We start from the raw sequence: 19,248 nt of genomic DNA, 5'->3' as shown, positions 1-19,248 counted from the left end.
CGTGACCCTTCGGTTGAGGTTCTTTTTCGAAGGGGGAATTGTTTCGAGTCAACTAAAACAGCTGTCTTCACCTCTGAGTTACTTTATTGCCTTCATTCAGATTGCTACAGTGTTTCCTAAATAGAATCATTTTCGAGGTTTCAAGATATGGTGCATGAGCACAGAGTGGTTTAAGCCAAAAGACCATACACATCTGCACACGCTTTCCCGGCGTTGTCGCTCTCTGTGTAGCCCTTCAAATCCTCTCCATACCACAGGCGCAGCTCGCTGTTGGCGAAGATACAGTGGGGCTTCTTGGGAGCACAGAACACGAGAGCAGACGAAGACGAGGTGTAACCTGCCAGAGTGTACCATCCACTCTTACTGTTGACTGTTGAGGCCGCTGGGGCCAGGATTCTGTTTTGATCGTCCGTTAGGACGACAGCAATGTTGGAGTGATTTGGAGTACATCCCCAGTAGCTGTAAGCGCTTTTATTACACGTCACTGTTCCCGAGCGGTGCACGAGCATGAACTGGCTCACGAAGACGTTCTGACTGTAGGAAAAACGACCGTACTGGTTCCCTTGAGCTCCGAAGCAAACTGGTGACTTGTTGAGCTTCACCCAGCGAGGACAGGTATTTGCTGAGGCTTCGTCTAACAACAGCGCGGTGGCCATCATGGAGATGACAAGGAACTTGAACGACATGATCACGGTCGATCAATTGATTTGGATCTGAGATAAGAGGAAAATTGTAAGACAGAGACAAACTCTAGTTTTTGGCGGAGTAAAGTTAACTGTTACTAATCCTGATTGGCGGCCGGAGAATCTGTCGAATCTCTTACCTTTTTGTCAGAAATTGAGGAAAAAACACTAACTGGTTGAATGTGGATTTGAAGGCTGAAAAGGTCAAATTACTTCTCGTCTGTAAGCGGTAGACCGTAATGAGAAAATGAGATGGGAATAGATGATTTTCATCCAACATTGCATCAGTAATGACCAACTCGAATTTTCTCGTTTGTAAAATGACTACCTTGATGCGCCGACGTCAGAGTTGCTAAATTTACCATAGCATGATAAGGGATGGTAATGACTGGTTTCAATTCGAATGACTTTCACTTTGACGAATACTCGATAGTGCGCCCTTACACTCTTTTGATAATCACAGAGAGATACATATTCCTTGGTTCTAGGCAGCCAGATTATAACATCAGTTGTTTTTCGTTCACCTATTTCAGACTCTTACAATAATACGATTGAGACATGGAAACTCGCTTACGGAAGTTCATTTGGTTCAACAGAATTTACATACTGAGGTGTTTTCTGTCACTGAAAGTTCCTAAGGGAATGTCCACTTACGTACCGCCAGTCGTGGCAAGCCTATGGTAAGCCTAGAAACGTGGTGGGATTTTTTTCTTGAAACATTTTTAAACCCGCCAAAAAATCACAAATTCGTTACGGTCCCACTGCACGTCTGGTAAAAAACACGCAAAATTTAGTGACTAATACTTTATCCTAAACTTCGCTCTGTTCAATTCGCATCACAATATCACTCCGGCCAGTTTGAGCCTAGAAACTTATTTCTGAGGGCTTTACAAGTCTTTTGAGGCAAATTATACTTCTGTGGGTTAATTTTCAAGGTCACGACCAACCGCTTGAAGTCACTAAAATTCGCTTCCTCAAAATTCTTAATTATGCCCACTTTTTTAATCGGCAAATTCACCACTCGGTAAAACAGCAAAACGCCTAAAATTCTGACCTTTCGAAACAAGAAATGTCAGTGTAACACCTGGTATAAAAGTTGTTTTCGGGCTTTTCATCAGCGCTGAGTACTAACGCTCTCAAAATCATGATAATCACAACACCAACATGCTGGAAACGAAAACAAAAGGCAAGTGCCTGTGACCAGATAATCAAAAGGAACGTGAAAATGTCTTCTTGCATTTGATTTCCTCGGTATCTGGACTTTAACTTTGGCAGAAAAGTCATGTTTAGCTCACCTTCTGTAAGATACTACATTCAAATATTAAGTACTGGTGTATTCAGAATCCTACACGATAACCATTGCGACGCATGGAGTTCGGCAAACTACATCCGATATTGACATTCAATCAATGACTCCGAGATAATCCGCCACATTCCTATCCCTTGTTCTTAAACAACAATCCATAGAAGTAGTGAAGCCTTCCAGCGTCAGTCCCTTGCTTGCTAATGCGAAATACTTATGTTCTGTTCTCTTCGCTCACGTTGCATAACCGAAATGTAAATACGGCGTCCGATTTAATTTGTTACGCAATGGTCACTTGACAGGATTTTGTCACGTGTCAAAAATGGATATGTTCGGTCAAGATGGCTGGATATTGGCCAAGCTCTTTTTTTGCGAGTTTATGGACCGAGACGGAGTCGAGGTCCATAAACTAGCAAAAATAAAAAAATAAAAAATAAAACAAAATAAAGAACGAGGCCAATGTCCAGCCATCTTGACCATCTCTACTAACTATGTCTTGACCGAACAAGCTTGGTCAATAAAGAATTTATTCATAGTTAGTAATAATATTGGACTAGCCCAACCAATCACGAGCTCCGTTCGCTGGCGAACGGAGGTTTTCAAAATCCAGGGGTTTGTCTGCAAGCGTTTCCTTCCTTCCCCTCTCCCACCCCCCTCTTTCTTTTTTTTTGGTTCTCGCCCCATTTTCCGCGCAGACAAAACACTGAAAATCCCGTTCCTCGGTCTTTCTTTGCTTCCAAACCCCACGGAAACGCTTGTTACGTAGGCTAGCGCGACTCATGCTGTGTGGCTACTGTGTTGCTCAAAGTCTCTGTTCAGTTTTGCTTTTACAAGCACGTATTTCAGTGATTTTCCTTTTCTATAACAGATCAAGGGTGGCTCCTTGAGTATATCTCTGAGTATTTGTATTTAAAAGTGCCATTTGTGCGTGATTATGCTTTCCAAAGTTTGGTACTGACGGTTGAGTGAAATTGCCCGACACAAAGGGTAGTAGTTCCTTCTGCAATTTTCGATTTCTGTTTTAGAGCTTCTTTTCTGTCTTTATATTTAACTTCTCGGAGGGTCTTTTCTACCATTTGCTCCGGGTAGCCTCTTGAGATCAGGCGCGTATTGAAATTTTCAATATTCTCTTCAATGTATTTCACAATAAACCTCACGCAAGTAAATGGTAGTTTATGGGTCAATTTTATCACTTATTTCACGGTTATTCAAACAAAAACTTACATTTTCCATGTATCAACACTGCCAAAATCCATTCGCAATAAAACAACGGCGAAAAAGAGTTGATCTCTCCCCAAAACCATGTTTTTGGGCGTCGAAACAACTTTTCGCCATACATTTCCTTCTAGCGACTTGCAATGTTTGCCCCCTGACGATCCCAGAGTTCTTTGCGCAAACACGGGTATCCGATTACTGGCAACTCATTCATTAAGGGCTTCTTTGATCTTACGTTGGAAATTAGTGAGAGCCGAGTCTAAGATGTAAAAACAATTAAAAGAGCATATATTCTTACATGACTCAGAACCCTAAAGATGTTTATAGATGTGGGAATTGCGATCCGAGAGTAAGTGCTCACGAATCTTGGCATGACATCCTGCACATGTAAATTTGTAAACCACCTGGGAACGGAGCGTATTGGGGATCGAGCACTTCACACTGAACATGTTACTTAACTTATGGGAAGGGAAGGCTAACCTAATGTCTAAATCCTCACAATATTTCTTTTTCATCATGTGCCACATATTTCCGATATGGCTCGGTGTTATGGACATTCCCTCTTAAGTAGCGTGAAAAATTGGCGGCATATATGAAGAGAACTTCAAATTTGAAATAAAAATAGGAGGGAGGGGGTCCGGTATTCGTTTAGGAGCAGGAGGACCTTCAGTAAGCCCCATAATTCCTAAAATTATCTGCTTTCAGAAACGTTTATATCTGAACGATTCACCTTACGCTTTGTAAGAGCAGAAAAATAGGGAGAAAGTTAAGGGAAAAATACAACAATGGATCTTTTTAATCAATGTTAAGGAGCAATTTGACGTACATTCATGATAAAGGCACTGATATTTAGTCGACAGGAATACAATATGTTCCAAGCACGCAGTGTTCTTGAGGCCACATATTAAGGCCATTTATACGAGAAAAATAAGCCGCGGCTTACATAAGACGCGAACTTACCGTATAAACGGTACATTTTGGTCAGTTCACCTCTTACACAAGCCGCAGATAACATAAGCCGCGGCTTGTGTAAGACAAGGGTTTTGAGCTAGGCTTAATTGAGCAGCGGCTTATATAAGACGCGAAACCACTGGTATAAATAGTAGCGCGGCTCACGTAAGGCACGCGAACTGACACTGCGCAAGTACAACTTTTTCCCGCGCTCGAGCCGCGCTCGAGGGACAGCTCGCGCAATTCCCCGATTGCTATGACAACCATCACAAAAGCGAGGCATTAGTCATGAATAAGGCGTGAACCATTTATCGAGCAATTGCGTCTTATATAAGCCGCGCTCGTATAAATGGTCCAGTTCGCATCTTATGTTAGCCGCGGCTTGTGTAATCTGCGGCTTATTTTATCCGTTTAAATGGCCCTAATATTTTTTCAAGTGCTACCTATGCTCTCATTTTTAATGATAAGTTTTTACTCTGCAATAGAAATTGGTCCACATTCATTGTGTAGAAAGAAGGTGATCTCTGCATGCAAATCAAATAAAAAAAACTCTTTAGGTCCCGCTACTCGTTTCCGAGGAAAAAACGATGATTTGTCTCTCGCAAGCCAAGCCTTTTAGAAAAAGCCATCATATTGTAGATTTTGTGTATGTGGACGCGCTCGTGAGACGTCAAAATCGTGCGCCGTAGGGATGCGCAATGCAATTCCGAGAAATCGCCTTAAGAGGAAGAACAGCTAGAACCAACTATGCAATCTTATTTTTTCACTTAGCTTCTTTCCTCTCCTCTGACTCTTGTGCATTAGCTCCCGAAACGATCCTGTTCCTGAAATGATATCCAAATTATTACCCGATATGACAAGACCCAAGTTAGAAACGGAGAAGCGTGTAGTACTGCTGATCGTGATATCACTTCAGAGCATTGAATTTCAAAATAAAATAGATAGTCAAAATTTGTAGGCAGTGTTTGCACTGTTCACCAGCACTACAGAAAGGCGAGGTGGCTAAAATTTACAATTAAATAAACTCAAAGATGGTACATGAAAAATTTTAAGCTAGTCTATCTGTCACAGTACCGTATTGAAGTTTATCATTACCAGGGTTTGAGGGGGGAGGCGGAGGGGGTGTTACACATAGCGACAAAGACAAAATGAAGTAGTATTAGGTGAGTCAAGCGAACCGGAGAATGTGCCGTAAAATGGATATAGGGTACTTATTTGGGACGGGGCGATATGGGGTTTGGACTTTGCTGACATGACGTGTGTGTCTTCTCATGAATCTTAAAGCTTGTGCATAGTCCAAAGGTGAATTTGGGCAATTTTCTGCTTTTGTTTTGGCTAATTGGTTTCCTTTCTTCCTTTATTTTGCCTCTTTCTTTCTCTCGCTTCGGCTGAATCTTCTAAAGAACTCGGAAATCTGCTAATTACGTTCAGTGAAGTTGGTCAAATTGACCACATGTACGTGGCAGCTTTTTTTCTGAACATCCCAGTTTTTGATATTAAAATCAGTATTAATTTCGTCTTCTAAATTCTGAATACCTGACTCTTCTAAATGGTTGTGGCCGTCATGCTTCCGAAATGCGTCTAAAACACCGCCTGATTCGCAAATATATTTTTGCAACCGATGCAAATGCTCGCAAGAGCCTTAGCAGAAAGCTTGAGGTTCTCTTTTTGAAGGCGGAATTGTTTTGAGTCAACTAAAACAGCTGTCTTCACCTCTGAGTTACTTTATTGCCTTCATTCAAATTTCTACAGTGTTTCCTAAAAAAAATCATTTTTGAGGTTTCAAGATTTGGTGCATGAGCACAGAGTAGTTTAAGCCAAGAGACCATACACATCTGCACACGCTTTCCCGGCGTTGTCGCTCTCTGTGGAGCCCTTTAAATCCTCTCCATACCACAGGCGCAGCTCGCTGTTGGCGAAGATACAGTGAAGCTTCTTGGGAGCACAGAACACGAGAGCAGACGAAGACGAGGTGTAACCTGCCAAACGATACCATCCACTCTTACTGCTGACTGTTGAGGCAGCTGGAGCCAGGATTCTGTTTTGCTCGTCAGTTAGGACGACATTAATGTCAGCATGATTTGGAGTACATCCCCAATAGCTATAAAGTTTTTTGTTACACGATACCGTTCCCGAGCGGTGCACGAGCATGAACTGGCTCACGAAGACGTTCCGATTGTAGGAAAAACGACCGTACTGGTTCCCTTGAGCTCCGAAGCAAACTGGTGACTTGTTGAGCTTCACCCAGTGTGGACAGGTATTTGCTGAGGCTTCGTCTTTCAACAGCGCGGAGGCCATCATGGAGATGACAAGGAACTTAAACGGCATGATCATGGTCGATCACTTGGTTTGGATCTGAGATAAGAGGAAAATTGTAAGGCAGAGACAAACTATAAAGCGAGGTAATTTTAACTGTTACTAATCCTGATTAATATTTTGCAAACAGTTGAGTGTCGTTGGCGGCCGACGAATCTGTCGAAACTCTTACCTTTTTGTCAGAAAATGAGGAAAAAGCACCGACTCGTTGAATGTGGATTTGAAGGCTGAACAGGTCGAATTGCTTCTCGTCGGTGAGTGGTAGACGGTAATGAGAAAATGAGATGTGAATTGATGATATTCATCTAACATTGCATCAGTAATGACCAACTCGAATTTTCTCGTTTATAAAATGACTACCTTGGTGTGGTGACATCACCGTTGCTAAATATACCATGACATGACAATTTTTTTAGTTTGAGACAAAAAGTCAACAGAAAAGAGTGATAATGACTGGTGCAGTTCGACTGAATTTCACTTTGACGAAGGCTTCATATAGTGCGTGCGCCCTTATACTCTTTTGATAATCACAGAGAGATACATATTATCTTCGGTAGCCAAATGTTTTCCGATCACCAATTTCATGATCAGTCTCTTACAATAATACAATGAGACATGGAAATTCGCTCACGGAACTTCATTTGGTTCAACAGAATTTACGTATTGTGGTGGTTTCTGTCACTGAAAGCTCTTACCCCTGCCAAAATATTTGCTTTTGTTAGATTCTGCAAAATGAAGGCTTCTAACTTGATGTTTTGAGAAATGACAGGAAGCCAAAGCGTAGAACAAGACTATCCTCAGGCGTTTTTTTTCTTTTTCACGATGTTCAGAATTCGCGCAAATATTGCAACTGATTCAGTTAAATTATCGAGGAGAGAGAGAATCGAGTTTCGGCATGCAAGTAATAGAATTGTGATTTTCTGTCACTTGTGACGCTGCCAATTCGACTGAAAATAAAACTCTCGTTAAAATACTGAACAGGTCGTGGTAACTATGAAAAGGCTTGTACGGAACAGATCAGTTCAGCCATAAAATCAGATATTTTAAATACTAGGGGCAAACAGGATCACGCGCAAAATACTCCACAGATGTGTACTAAGTACATTATGGCAAGACACATTTTACTGAGAGGAATGTGCAAGTAGTGGGAAGCGCAGAGTTGCGCGCAGCGAACACATTAAGTAACGTTAAAAATTTCAGGCCTTTTTTATGAACGAACTGCTAGAACCAATTATGCAATCTTAATTTTTCACTCAGCTTCTTTCCTATGACTGACTATATGCCTCTCGGAATGATCCCGTCATTGAAATGATATTTCATTTTGAATTCCAAAATATAATACGTAGTACAAGTTTGTATCCCGTGTTTGCACTGTAAACAAACATTGGCAGAGAGGCGAGGTGGAGAAAATTCAGATTTGTCGTTCTTCGTCGTGCAACTAATTTTTGGGAGAGAGGGAAGGGATTTTTTTCGCGCTCGATGGCGCGTACCGCCAGGAGTAACTGATCCCGCATGAAGGGAGGTAAATACCAGAGGAAAGAGCGGAAGAGAAACTAAATGTCACATGGAAATTGTCTTTTCTGAGGAGTCTTTCAGAAAGAAAACGTAATCTTCAATTATTTAGCTTTTGTCTACGTTTGTTTAATTCGAAATAGACCAACACGCAGCAGTCCATTGTTTACTTTTCGTGATGTCATGTAAAATCGGGGTTTTTCAGCCAGGCCTCAAAGACCACTCAAGGAATAACCCAAGCTTATTTTAATACACGTTCTCTTTACAACAACATAAAAGGGTTTTAAAGGCGAAGTTTCAAGGAATTTAGAGTTATGGCACATTTCGAAAAATATCTCTGAATTTTATTCGTAAATTAGGAATTTGACTTAGTAACTGAAAGGGATTCTTTTAAAACTGTGTGTTTATTCTCAAATGGCGCTCAAGTCAAGATCTAACCTGTTTGAATACTATGCACTTTAAGAAAAAGGATCGATAAGTTTTGGTTCTCCTTTAGACGCGAATGCAAATTAAGTTTAAGAGTATAATTTTCAGCCTTTTGTGTTCGCCCGTTTTGGCGACCGTAGGCGCGAAAGTCGTCTTTCTCGATTTTCATAAATTTAGAACGCGTCGACCTCAAAAAACTATCACGTTTCATAACTAAGGGCTATTTGTGGACGAAAAAAAAAAATCGATTGTTTGATTTCTGCCGCTCTAGGGAACATTCTTTTTTATATTAGGGGGGCTGGTGGAATTTAGGGGGAGGCATGCCAAAGAATATGGCTCAAAAGGGAGGGCCGGCTGCAAAATATGGTATTTAAAGGGGCTGAGGGGGTGGGGGGTGGGGGGGGGGGTACTCACATTATTACCTTACTGACGGATTCCACAGAGGCAACGTCAGCTTTTTGTCATGCTATTGTCTATTTTCACTTGAATATAGGTATTGTAATGACAGCATCTATAATAGTGCAAATGTGCTGCCAGAATACCTAAAATAGCGTTCCTGAGGCTCTGAAAATTCCAGAATGTCCGGGAGAGCATGCCTCCGGATACCCCTACTATGCTAGGTACCCTACAGCAGGAGCTAAACCCCCTATTAAGAATTTGGTTGCTAAAAGTAGCTCAGACTCCACGACTGACCTCCCTTAAAAAGGGCAATGTCAGCTTTTTTCAGGCTTTCTCTATTTCTATTTGAATGCGGGTGTTGTGATGACAGCAACTATCATGTGCAAACGTCCTTCCAGAATACCTAAAAAAAGCAATTTTTCCAGGGTCAGCATGCCTCCCGATCCTTCGGCTTTGAAAACTGTAAATACATTCAAATCTTCACTAACGACCATGCGACTCCCTTTCATAAAACAGTCAAGACAATGACAGCTCTGATCTAGGCGTTCTTTGTCTATTTTTATGACTGCACAACTGTGTCAAAAACTGCTTAAACTGGCAACGCCCCCTACCTCATAGAAAAATGAACGGTCCCTATGTTTGAATTAGAGAAATTCACTCAACCTCGTTCCCAGGGCCTTTTCCCTGGCTTGGGTTCGCGGGAAACGAGGTTGAAATTCACTCTAAGTAGCGTGTACTGACGGTTATCAGCTAAATATGGCGGACAAAAACTGAGTTTATGCTTATTGCATCAAGGCAGAAGTTATTGCAAGTTACAGAAAGTGTTTCTCTTAGTAGTTCAAGTAGTTCAAGTAGCTTCAGCTAAATCCCTTGGAGTCTACATCGACCAAACTTTAAACTGGGAATGCCATATTGAAAATGCCTGTAAAAAGATTACTTCGGCCTTTGATGTAATTAAGCGAATTCGGCATCATATCCATTTAATATTTTAATCAAAGTTTGTAATAGCCTTGTTCAGCCACACTTTGATTATTGTAATGTGGTGTGGGGAAACTGTAACAACGGCCTTGCTGAGAAGCTCCAAAGGCTTCAAAATCGGGCAGCTCGTATCGTAATGTCTGCGAGCTATGATAATAATTTGGATATGTGTCCCGGGCATTAGGATGACGTAAATTCTGTTATCAAAGATTAGAAAAGAATCTGTCATGATGTATAAGACATTGCATATGATTAATTTGACCACCGCGAAGCAAAATCAAGAGAATCACAACACAGCAAATAACTCTAACAAACTACGCTCTTGTATAAACATGGGGCGCCAAAAATCCGCTAAAAGCTAACCAACAATATATCAAAGCGAGAAGGTAATAATCCGTTGAAAGGCGACAGGGTAGGAAGTGGGAAGGATTTTACTCGTAATCGATCTGCTTGATCTGATGGCGAGGGAAGAAGGAAGAATTACTTGAGTAATTTTAAAACTTTACATAGACACTTGAGGGGATTGGCAGTTATGGAAACCCGAGACGTATCTCGAGTTCAAGGCATTTCCTTCTATTGTCCTGCAATTTATTATGATTCTCAAGTCTGGGAAAAACCGTAATTGAACACGTGTCAAATTACGACGATTTCATTGTGATGATATCGATGACGTAATGTTTGACTCGTCAACTCTACTTAAATTTGTTGGTGTATCATCTAAGAGGACTCGCGCAAACTTCGACGCGCTACATTATGGGAAAGTCCTCAAGCCTCCCCCTCCCCACCTCTCCCTTGTTGGTGTATGATGAATCTTAAGTTACCTTTGGACATCTTCGGTAATTTTCGCCCATTTTCGGAGGAGGATCGGAAACGTGAAGGTGAATTAATCAACATGACACGAGCGTGGTACAAAGAAAAATTCTGAGTCCCCGACAGGAATCGAACCCATGACCTCCCGAAGACCGGGCGGGCGCTCTATCCACTGAGCTACGAGAACTCGTGGAGAGCAAGGTCATTAGCAGTATGCAGGACACCTGTCATATATGAACTCAGTTAAATGACCTTGCTCTCCATGAGTTCTCGTAGCTCAGTGGATAGAGCGCCCGCCCGGTCTTCGGGAGGTCATGGGTTCGACTCCTGTCGGGGACTCAGAATTTTTCTTTGTCCCACGCTCGTGTCATGTTGATTAATTCACCTTCACATTTCATTACCGAGCTTAAAATTTACCATCTTTATTAACTTATCATGATCGGAAACATCCGTGAGGTCTTCGGACACTCTTTAGAGAATCTTCGGAAATCTTCGGAAAATGGTGCGCAAATTTTCGGAAAATCGTCGAAAACGTCATTATTTAGTATGTTTATCTAAGTTTAAGTATTCACGAATGTTTACTTTTCCTTTACATTAGGGTTTTAATATTAATTTAGTCTGCAGTGAATTATAATTTACTGACTCTGTTAAATGGCTCTGTCTGTCATTTCTGGCCCCCAAAATACGTCCAAAACACTGGATTTGAATAATTTTCGAGCATGTACTCAACTAACACAGTTGTCTTCACCTCTAATTTACTTTATTGCCTTCATTCAAATTGCTACAGGGTTTCCTAAAAGAAAATCATTTTCGAGGTTTCAAGATATGGTGCATAAGCACAGGGTGGTTTCGGCCAAAAGACCATACACATCTGCACACGCTTTCCCGGTGTTGTTGCTCTCTGTGTAGCTCTTTAAATCCTCTTCATACCACAGGCGCAGCTCGCTGTTGGCGAAGATACAGTGAGGCTTCTTGGGAGCACAGAACACGAGAGCAGACGAAGACGAGGTGTAACCTGCCAGAGTGTACCATCCAGTCTTGCTGTTGACTGTTGAGCAACTGGAGCCAGGATTCTGTTTTGCTCGTCAGTTAGCACGACATTAATGTCAACATGATTTGGAATACATCCCCAGTAGCTAAAGCTTTTTGTTACACGATACCGTTCCCGAGCGGTGCACGAGCATGAACTGGCTCACGAAAACATTCCGATTGTAGGAAAAACGACCGTACTGGTTCCCCTGAGCTCCGAAGCAAACTGGAGACTTATTGAGCTTCACCCAGCGAGGACAGGTATTTGCTGAAGCTTCGTCTAACAACAGCGCGGTGGCCATCATGGAGATGAAAAGGAACTTGAACGACATGATCACGGTCGATAACTTGGTTTGGATCTGACTGAGATAAGAGGAAAATTGTAAGGCAGAGACAAACTATAAAGCGAAGTAAATTTAACTGTTACTTATCTTGATTCACTGATATTTTGCGAACAATTGAATCGTGAATCTGTCGAATCTCTTACCTTTTTGTCAGCAACTGAGGAAAAACACCAACTGGTCAATTGTGGATTTGAAGGTTACAGGTCGAATTGCTTCTCGTCTGTAAGCGGTAGACAGAAATGAGAAAATGAGATGTGAATGGATGATTTTTATCCAACATTGCATCAGTAATAATCAACTCGAATTTTCTAGTTGGTATAAAAATGACATACTGTATCACAAGTTGCTAAATTTACCATAACATGACAATCTCTTTATTTGAGACAATTAACAAAGTAAACAGAAACAAGCCACAACGACTGGCTTCAATTCAACTGACTTCCCCTTACTTTGACGGAGGTTCGATTATGCACCCTTGCTTCCTTGACAGTTTTTGACAATCAGAAAGAAAGACATAGGACAGTTTTCCTTCAGCTATATATATATGATTTTCGGTTTAGGACAGCCACATTACAAAATCAAATGTTTTTGGAATAACAATTTCATTCTCTTAAGACAATGCGACTGACATCGAAAGCTTACGAAAGTTTATTTCGCCTAACAGAATTTACATACTGTGGATCATCTGTAACTGCTACTGAAAGATCTTAATAAACAATTTGCTGTTGTATTAAAATGTCTGCTTTTGTCAGATTCCGAGATTCATGAGACTTATGACAGATAGCCCAAGCACAGAACAGATATAAAACTATTCCCCCAGATTTTATGTTTTTCTTTTTCACGATATTCAGAATTCGCGCAAAAATGAAAAAACTCAGTTAAATTATCGAGGGATAATTGAGACTCGGGAAGATTTTTGCAAGTAAAACCATTTTGCTTTTCTGTCACCAGTCACTAACGTCTGAATTTAAAACCTTCGTTAATTAACAAGCAATGGTAACTATTAAATAATCTAAAGGCTTAAACGAAACAGATGATTTCAGGCATAACTAGCTCATCCGAAATTTTATTGAGATGCTGCGGGCCAACAGAACGCGAACTAAAATAGATCATGCGCCAAATACTTCATTAGATCTGCAGTATATAAAGTACTGGTGTTAACCAGTACATTGCCGATACTGGGTGCTTAACATTTGTCAGAATAAACCGGTTGTAATGACCGTTGAATATTGTAACGGTTTTTTTTTCCAAATCAGCAAAGAAACTGAACAAGATAGAGCTTGCCATTTGCAATTTGATATATCGTAATTGTTTTCAGCTGATGAGAGACTGCAAACGGGAAAATCTAGGATGTGGTGGGGAAATTTCCGCCGTACCTTTCCGAACTAAAAAAAGAGGGGTAGCTCTGTAGGTAGCCTAGAATTTCTGAACGGATTCTGTTGCATTTAACTTTCATCCAAAATTTTCGAATATTTTGGTTAAATGGTATGCACCCAATCCAATCTGACAGGTTCGTGGGAAGCTTGGAGTTGCAGCTACACTAGATTGTCGGAGTCGGAACCAGAAGCGTAAGATTAAACCATACAATCACAATGCTCGATTCCGGGCCTTGTGTTTGGTTTATTCTTCCGCTTCTGCTTCCGACTCCGACAATCTAGTTTTCACTAGATCATTAGCGACGGAGTCGTAAACGGAGTCGTAAGAAATGGAAATGTTCTGATTCTTCCGACTTCGATGCCGTCGAGCTTATGACTCCGCTTACGACTCCGATTTTCCGTTTTCACTAGGTCGTAAGCTCTCTTACGACTCCGACTACGACTCCGACTCCGTCGCTAGTGAAAACCAGCCTTTACCCTAGATGGCGCCTTTCGCCTGGGGATAAGTGGCAGCACGTAAAACGAGGGAAATACCAGAGGAAAAGAGTGTAGAATGAGCCAAATTTCTGAATTGAAATTGACTTTTCTATGGACTCTTTCAGGAAAGCGTACTCATAAATTATTTGGCTTTTTGTTTAGGAAAAACCAACAACAAAAAATAACAACAACAGCAACAACAACAAACACAAGTCGATTTATTTAGTTATTTAGTTCTTCCGCTATTGTGCGCTTCCTATTACGTTATTATACTAAAACAGTTATTCGCCACAGGCTCAAGGAATATTGTTAAATATTTGCTTCGCCTTCTCGGTATATCTCACATAACTCAAAATCCCGAACGTAGCGGCCCCCGAAAGTAGCAATCCTATAGATTCGCGTGTATATATTTTAGTGTTTAGCCTTATATAAACACTAGAGGGGGTTGGGCGAATTCTCGAAAGTTATGCAAACCCTCGACTGCGTTTTGGGTGTGCATAAATGTCTCGAATTGTTCAATCCCTCGTCGTGTTTACATGAGGCTATGCAAACACGGAAACAGTGCTCTATTGCTTAAATTTAGTTTTGTAATCAATAGTCAAGCGAAAATTACGAATGGTAGTTTGATAATGAGCATAGAACAAAGATAACATCCTTAGTCACTCAGATGACCTGCACCTCTTTAAAACTTCTATTTTGATTTGTTCTTGTTAATATTAATCTGTAACTCTTTTGTTTTTAGGGCAAGGGGCATTGTTTGTGTTGTATACCTATTGCTTCGTTTGGCCAATCATGAAGACCCTTGTACACGGTGCAGGTCGGCCCGAGTCACCAGAGGGAGTGGAAGACAATGACAAAAGCAGAAGGAAGTAGTCGTTCGTTAATCAAGAGAGTCAGACAATGCGCCGTTCGATAGGATACTTGATTGGGTCGGGAGGGGAGGGGAAGGAACAGGGGGACTTTGCTGACATTTCAGCACAGCCTAAAACTCTGACGAAAAACGTTATATTTTCGATCCAGTCAAAGCGTTTTTGATTGCTTATCGTCTTCAATTGCGATGCTGCCATCTTAGAGCATGTGCATAGTCAAAACTGTGGGCAATTTTTCTGCCTTGTTCTTACTTCTTTGCTCTTCTTTGCTCCTTTTTCGCTGCAGTTTGATCACCCTTTAATCCTCTTTCCTTTTCCTGCTTTACCATTGATTACATCAACTGCGTTAATTGATGTACAATGATTCCCAGGTCTGAGAAAAGCCGTAATTGAGCACGTGTCAAATTACGACGATTTCACTGTAATGATATCGACGTAATGTTTGATATCATGTTTGACTCGTCAACTCTACTTAAATTTGTTGGTATATCATCTGAGAGGACTCGCGCAAACTTCGACGCGCTGCATTATGGGAAAGTCGTCAAGCTCCCCCCTCCCTTGTTGGTGTATTTTGAATCTTAATAAGTTACCTTTGAACATCTTCGGTAATTTTCGGCCATTTTCGGATAATGATCGGAAACGTCCGTGAGGTCTTCAGACACCTTTTGGAGAATCTTCGGAAATCTTCGGAAAATAGTCGCAAATTTTCAGAAAATCGTCGAAAACGTCATTAATTAGTAATATGTTTATATAAGTTTATATAAGTATATGATGAATGTTTACTCTCCCTTTACATAACTGTTTTAATATCAATTTAGTCTGCCGTGAATTATGATTGATCGACTCCGCTGTGTCTGTCATTTCTGGCCGACAAAATGCGTCTAAAACACTGGATTTGAATAAGAACTAAAATATGTATTTCATTGTTTCGAGTAAGGTACTCAACTAACACAGTTGTCTTCACCTCTGAGTTACTTTATTGCCTTCATTCAAATTGCTACAACCTTTCCTAAAAAAATTATTTTCGAGGTTTCAAGAAATGGTGCATGAGCACAGAGTGGTTTAAGCCAAAAGACCATACACATCTGCACACGCTTTCCCGGCGTTGTCGCTCTCTCCGTGACCCTTTAAATCCTCTCCATACCACAGGCGCAGCTCGCTGTTGGCGAAGATACAGTGAGGCTTCTTGGGAGCACAGAACACGAGAGCGGACGAAGACGAGGTGTAACCTGCAAGATTATACCATCCGCTCTTGCTGACTGTTGAGGAAGCTGGGGCCAGGATTCTGTTTTGATCGTCCGTTAGGACGACAGCAATGTTGGAGTGATTTGGAGTACATCCCCAGTAGCTGTAGTGGGTTTTAGCCCTTTTATTACACGTCACTGTTCCCGAGCGGTGCACGAGCATGAACTGGCTCACGAAGACGTTCCGATTGTAGGAAAAACGACCGTACTGGTTCCCTTGAGCTCCGAAGCAAACTGGAGACTTGTTGAGCTTCACCCAGCGAGGACAGGTATTTGCTGAAGCTTCGTCTAACAACAGCGCGGTGGCCATCATGGAGATGAAAAGGAACTTGAACGACATGATCACGGTCGATAACTTATTTGGTTTGGATCTGAGATGAGAAGAAAATTGTAAGGCAGAGGCAAACTATAAAGCGTGGTAAATTTAACTGTTACTAATCCTGATTAATATTTTTCAAACAGTTGAATGTCGTTGGCGGCCGACGAATCTGTCGAAACTCTTACCTTTTTGTCAGAAAATGAGGAAAAAACACCAACTGGTTGAATGTGGATTTGAAGGCTGAACAGGTCGAATTGCTTCTCGTCGGTGAGCGGTAGACGGGAATGAGAAAATGAGATGTAAATTGATGATTTTCAAGAACATTGCATCAGTAATGACCAACTCGAATTTTCTCGTTTGTAAAATGACTACCTTGGTGTGGTGACATTACCGTTGCTAAATTTACCACGACACGACAATTTTTTCAGTTTGAGACAAAAAGTCAACAGAAAGGGGTGATAATGACTGGTTCAATTCGAGTGAATTTCACCTTGACGAAGGCTTCATATAGTGCGTGCGCCCTTATACTCTTTTGATAATCACAGAGAGATACATATTATCTTCGGTAGCCAAATGTTTTCCGATCACCAATTTCATGATCAGTCTCTTACAATAATACAATGAGACATGGAAACTCGCTCACGGAACTTCATTTGGTTCAACAGAATTTACGTATTGTGGTGGTTTCTGTCACTGAAAGCTCTTAACAAATCTATTGTTACCCCTGCCAAAATATTTGCTTTTGTTAGATTCTGCAAAATGAAGGCTTCTAACTTGATGTTTTGAGAAATGACAGGAAGCCAAAGCGTAGAACAAGACTATCCTCAGGCGTTTTTTTTCTTTTTCACGATGTTCAGAATTCGCGCAAATATTGCAACTGATTCAGTTAAATTATCGAGGAGAGAGAGAATCGAGTTTCGGCATGCAAGTAATAGAATTGTGATTTTCTGTCACTTGTGACGCTGCCAATTCGACTGAAAATAAAACTCTCGTTAAAATACTGAACAGGTCGTGGTAACTATGAAAAGGCTTGTACGGAACAGATCAGTTCAGCCATAAAATCAGATATTTTAAATACTAGGGGCAAACAGGATCACGCGCAAAATACTCCACAGATGTGTACTAAGTACATTATGGCAAGACACATTTTACTGAGAGGAATGTGCAAGTAGTGGGAAGCGCAGAGTTGCGCGCAGCGAACACATTAAGTAACGTTAAAAATTTCAGGCCTTTTTTATGAACGAACTGCTAGAACCAATTATGCAATCTTAATTTTTCACTCAGCTTCTTTCCTATGACTGACTATATGCCTCTCGGAATGATCCCGTCATTGAAATGATATTTCATTTTGAATTCCAAAATATAATACGTAGTACAAGTTTGTATCCCGTGTTTGCACTGTAAACAAACATTGGCAGAGAGGCGAGGTGGAGAAAATTCAGATTTGTCGTTCTTCGTCGTGCAACTAATTTTTGGGAGAGAGGGAAGGGATTTTTTTCGCGCTCGATGGCGCGTACCGCCAGGAGTAACTGATCCCGCATGAAGGGAGGTAAATACCAGAGGAAAGAGCGGAAGAGAAACTAAATGTCACATGGAAATTGTCTTTTCTGAGGAGTCTTTCAGAAAGAAAACGTAATCTTCAATTATTTAGCTTTTGTCTACGTTTGTTTAATTCGAAATAGACCAACACGCAGCAGTCCATTGTTTACTTTTCGTGATGTCATGTAAAATCGGGGTTTTTCAGCCAGGCCTCAAAGACCACTCAAGGAATAACCCAAGCTTATTTTAATACACGTTCTCTTTACAACAACATAAAAGGGTTTTAAAGGCGAAGTTTCAAGGAATTTAGAGTTATGGCACATTTCGAAAAATATCTCTGAATTTTATTCGTAAATTAGGAATTTGACTTAGTAACTGAAAGGGATTCTTTTAAAACTGTGTGTTTATTCTCAAATGGCGCTCAAGTCAAGATCTAACCTGTTTGAATACTATGCACTTTAAGAAAAAGGATCGATAAGTTTTGGTTCTCCTTTAGACGCGAATGCAAATTAAGTTTAAGAGTATAATTTTCAGCCTTTTGTGTTCGCCCGTTTTGGCGACCGTAGGCGCGAAAGTCGTCTTTCTCGATTTTCATAAATTTAGAACGCGTCGACCTCAAAAAACTATCACGTTTCATAACTAAGGGCTATTTGTGGACGAAAAAAAAAAATCGATTGTTTGATTTCTGCCGCTCTAGGGAACATTCTTTTTTATATTAGGGGGGCTGGTGGAATTTAGGGGGAGGCATGCCAAAGAATATGGCTCAAAAGGGAGGGCCGGCTGCAAAATATGGTATTTAAAGGGGCTGAGGGGGTGGGGGGTGGGGGGGGGGGTACTCACATTATTACCTTACTGACGGATTCCACAGAGGCAACGTCAGCTTTTTGTCATGCTATTGTCTATTTTCACTTGAATATAGGTATTGTAATGACAGCATCTATAATAGTGCAAATGTGCTGCCAGAATACCTAAAATAGCGTTCCTGAGGCTCTGAAAATTCCAGAATGTCCGGGAGAGCATGCCTCCGGATACCCCTACTATGCTAGGTACCCTACAGCAGGAGCTAAACCCCCTATTAAGAATTTGGTTGCTAAAAATAGCTCAGACTCCACGACTGACCTCCCTTAAAAAGGGCAATGTCAGCTTTTTTCAGGCTTTCTCTATTTCTATTTGAATGCGGGTGTTGTGATGACAGCAACTATCATGTGCAAACGTCCTTCCAGAATACCTAAAAAAAGCAATTTTTCCAGGGTCAGCATGCCTCCCGATCCTTCGGCTTTGAAAACTGTAAATACATTCAAATCTTCACTAACGACCATGCGACTCCCTTTCATAAAACAGTCAAGACAATGACAGCTCTGATCTAGGCGTTCTTTGTCTATTTTTATGACTGCACAACTGTGTCAAAAACTGCTTAAACTGGCAACGCCCCCTACCTCATAGAAAAATGAACGGTCC

General features: G+C 41.1%; 3 protein-coding genes and 1 pseudogene across 5 annotated transcripts; all 4 read right to left on the bottom strand.

The window, feature by feature from the left end:
• Positions 1-45: 45 nt before the first annotated feature.
• LOC145490218 (uncharacterized) lies at positions 46-6,831 on the bottom strand. 2 transcript variants are annotated; one of them, XM_081469339.1, is made up of 2 exons: positions 6,641-6,831; positions 46-713 (listed from the first exon to the last, which is right to left on the bottom strand). In XM_081469339.1, exon 2 carries the CDS (start codon positions 684-686, stop codon positions 171-173), a length of 516 nt encoding a protein of 171 aa, XP_081325465.1. In that variant the 5' UTR covers positions 687-713; positions 6,641-6,831; the 3' UTR covers positions 46-170. The 2 variants fall into 2 exon arrangements, with proteins under 2 accessions (XP_081325465.1, XP_081325464.1); XM_081469338.1 differs by lacking the exon at positions 6,641-6,831 and adding an exon at positions 824-1,350.
• Positions 4,700-6,647, bottom strand: LOC145490216 (uncharacterized). The gene has a single exon (XM_081469337.1). It carries the CDS (start codon positions 6,484-6,486, stop codon positions 5,965-5,967), a length of 522 nt encoding a protein of 173 aa, XP_081325463.1. The 5' UTR covers positions 6,487-6,647; the 3' UTR covers positions 4,700-5,964.
• A 4,515-nt stretch (positions 6,832-11,346) lies between the features above and the next one.
• LOC145490824 (uncharacterized) lies at positions 11,347-16,677 on the bottom strand (annotated as a pseudogene). The gene is made up of 2 exons (XR_014049733.1): positions 16,437-16,677; positions 11,347-11,981 (listed from the first exon to the last, which is right to left on the bottom strand). The product of XR_014049733.1 is annotated as an uncharacterized LOC145490824 (transcript).
• LOC145490826 (uncharacterized) lies at positions 15,653-16,422 on the bottom strand. The gene has a single exon (XM_081469923.1). The coding sequence runs from the start codon at positions 16,270-16,272 to the stop codon at positions 15,751-15,753; it is 522 nt and encodes a 173-aa protein (XP_081326049.1). The 5' UTR covers positions 16,273-16,422; the 3' UTR covers positions 15,653-15,750.
• Positions 16,678-19,248: the final 2,571 nt, after the last annotated feature.

Source organism: Orbicella franksi, chromosome 6 (assembly GCF_964199315.1).
Source record: "Orbicella franksi chromosome 6, jaOrbFran1.1, whole genome shotgun sequence".
Taxonomy (NCBI): domain Eukaryota; kingdom Metazoa; phylum Cnidaria; class Anthozoa; order Scleractinia; family Merulinidae; genus Orbicella; species Orbicella franksi.
Note: the sequence above shows the minus strand (reverse complement) of the source record. Positions and strands in the feature narration are given on the sequence as shown.

Bases quoted from the DNA above. Each gene is read 5' to 3' on its own strand.
- LOC145490218 (XM_081469339.1), bottom strand. From the start codon at position 686: ATGTCGTTCAAGTTCCTTGTCATCTCCATGATGGCCACCGCGCTGTTG.
- LOC145490216 (XM_081469337.1), bottom strand. From the start codon at position 6,486: ATGATCATGCCGTTTAAGTTCCTTGTCATCTCCATGATGGCCTCCGCG.
- LOC145490826 (XM_081469923.1), bottom strand. From the start codon at position 16,272: ATGTCGTTCAAGTTCCTTTTCATCTCCATGATGGCCACCGCGCTGTTG.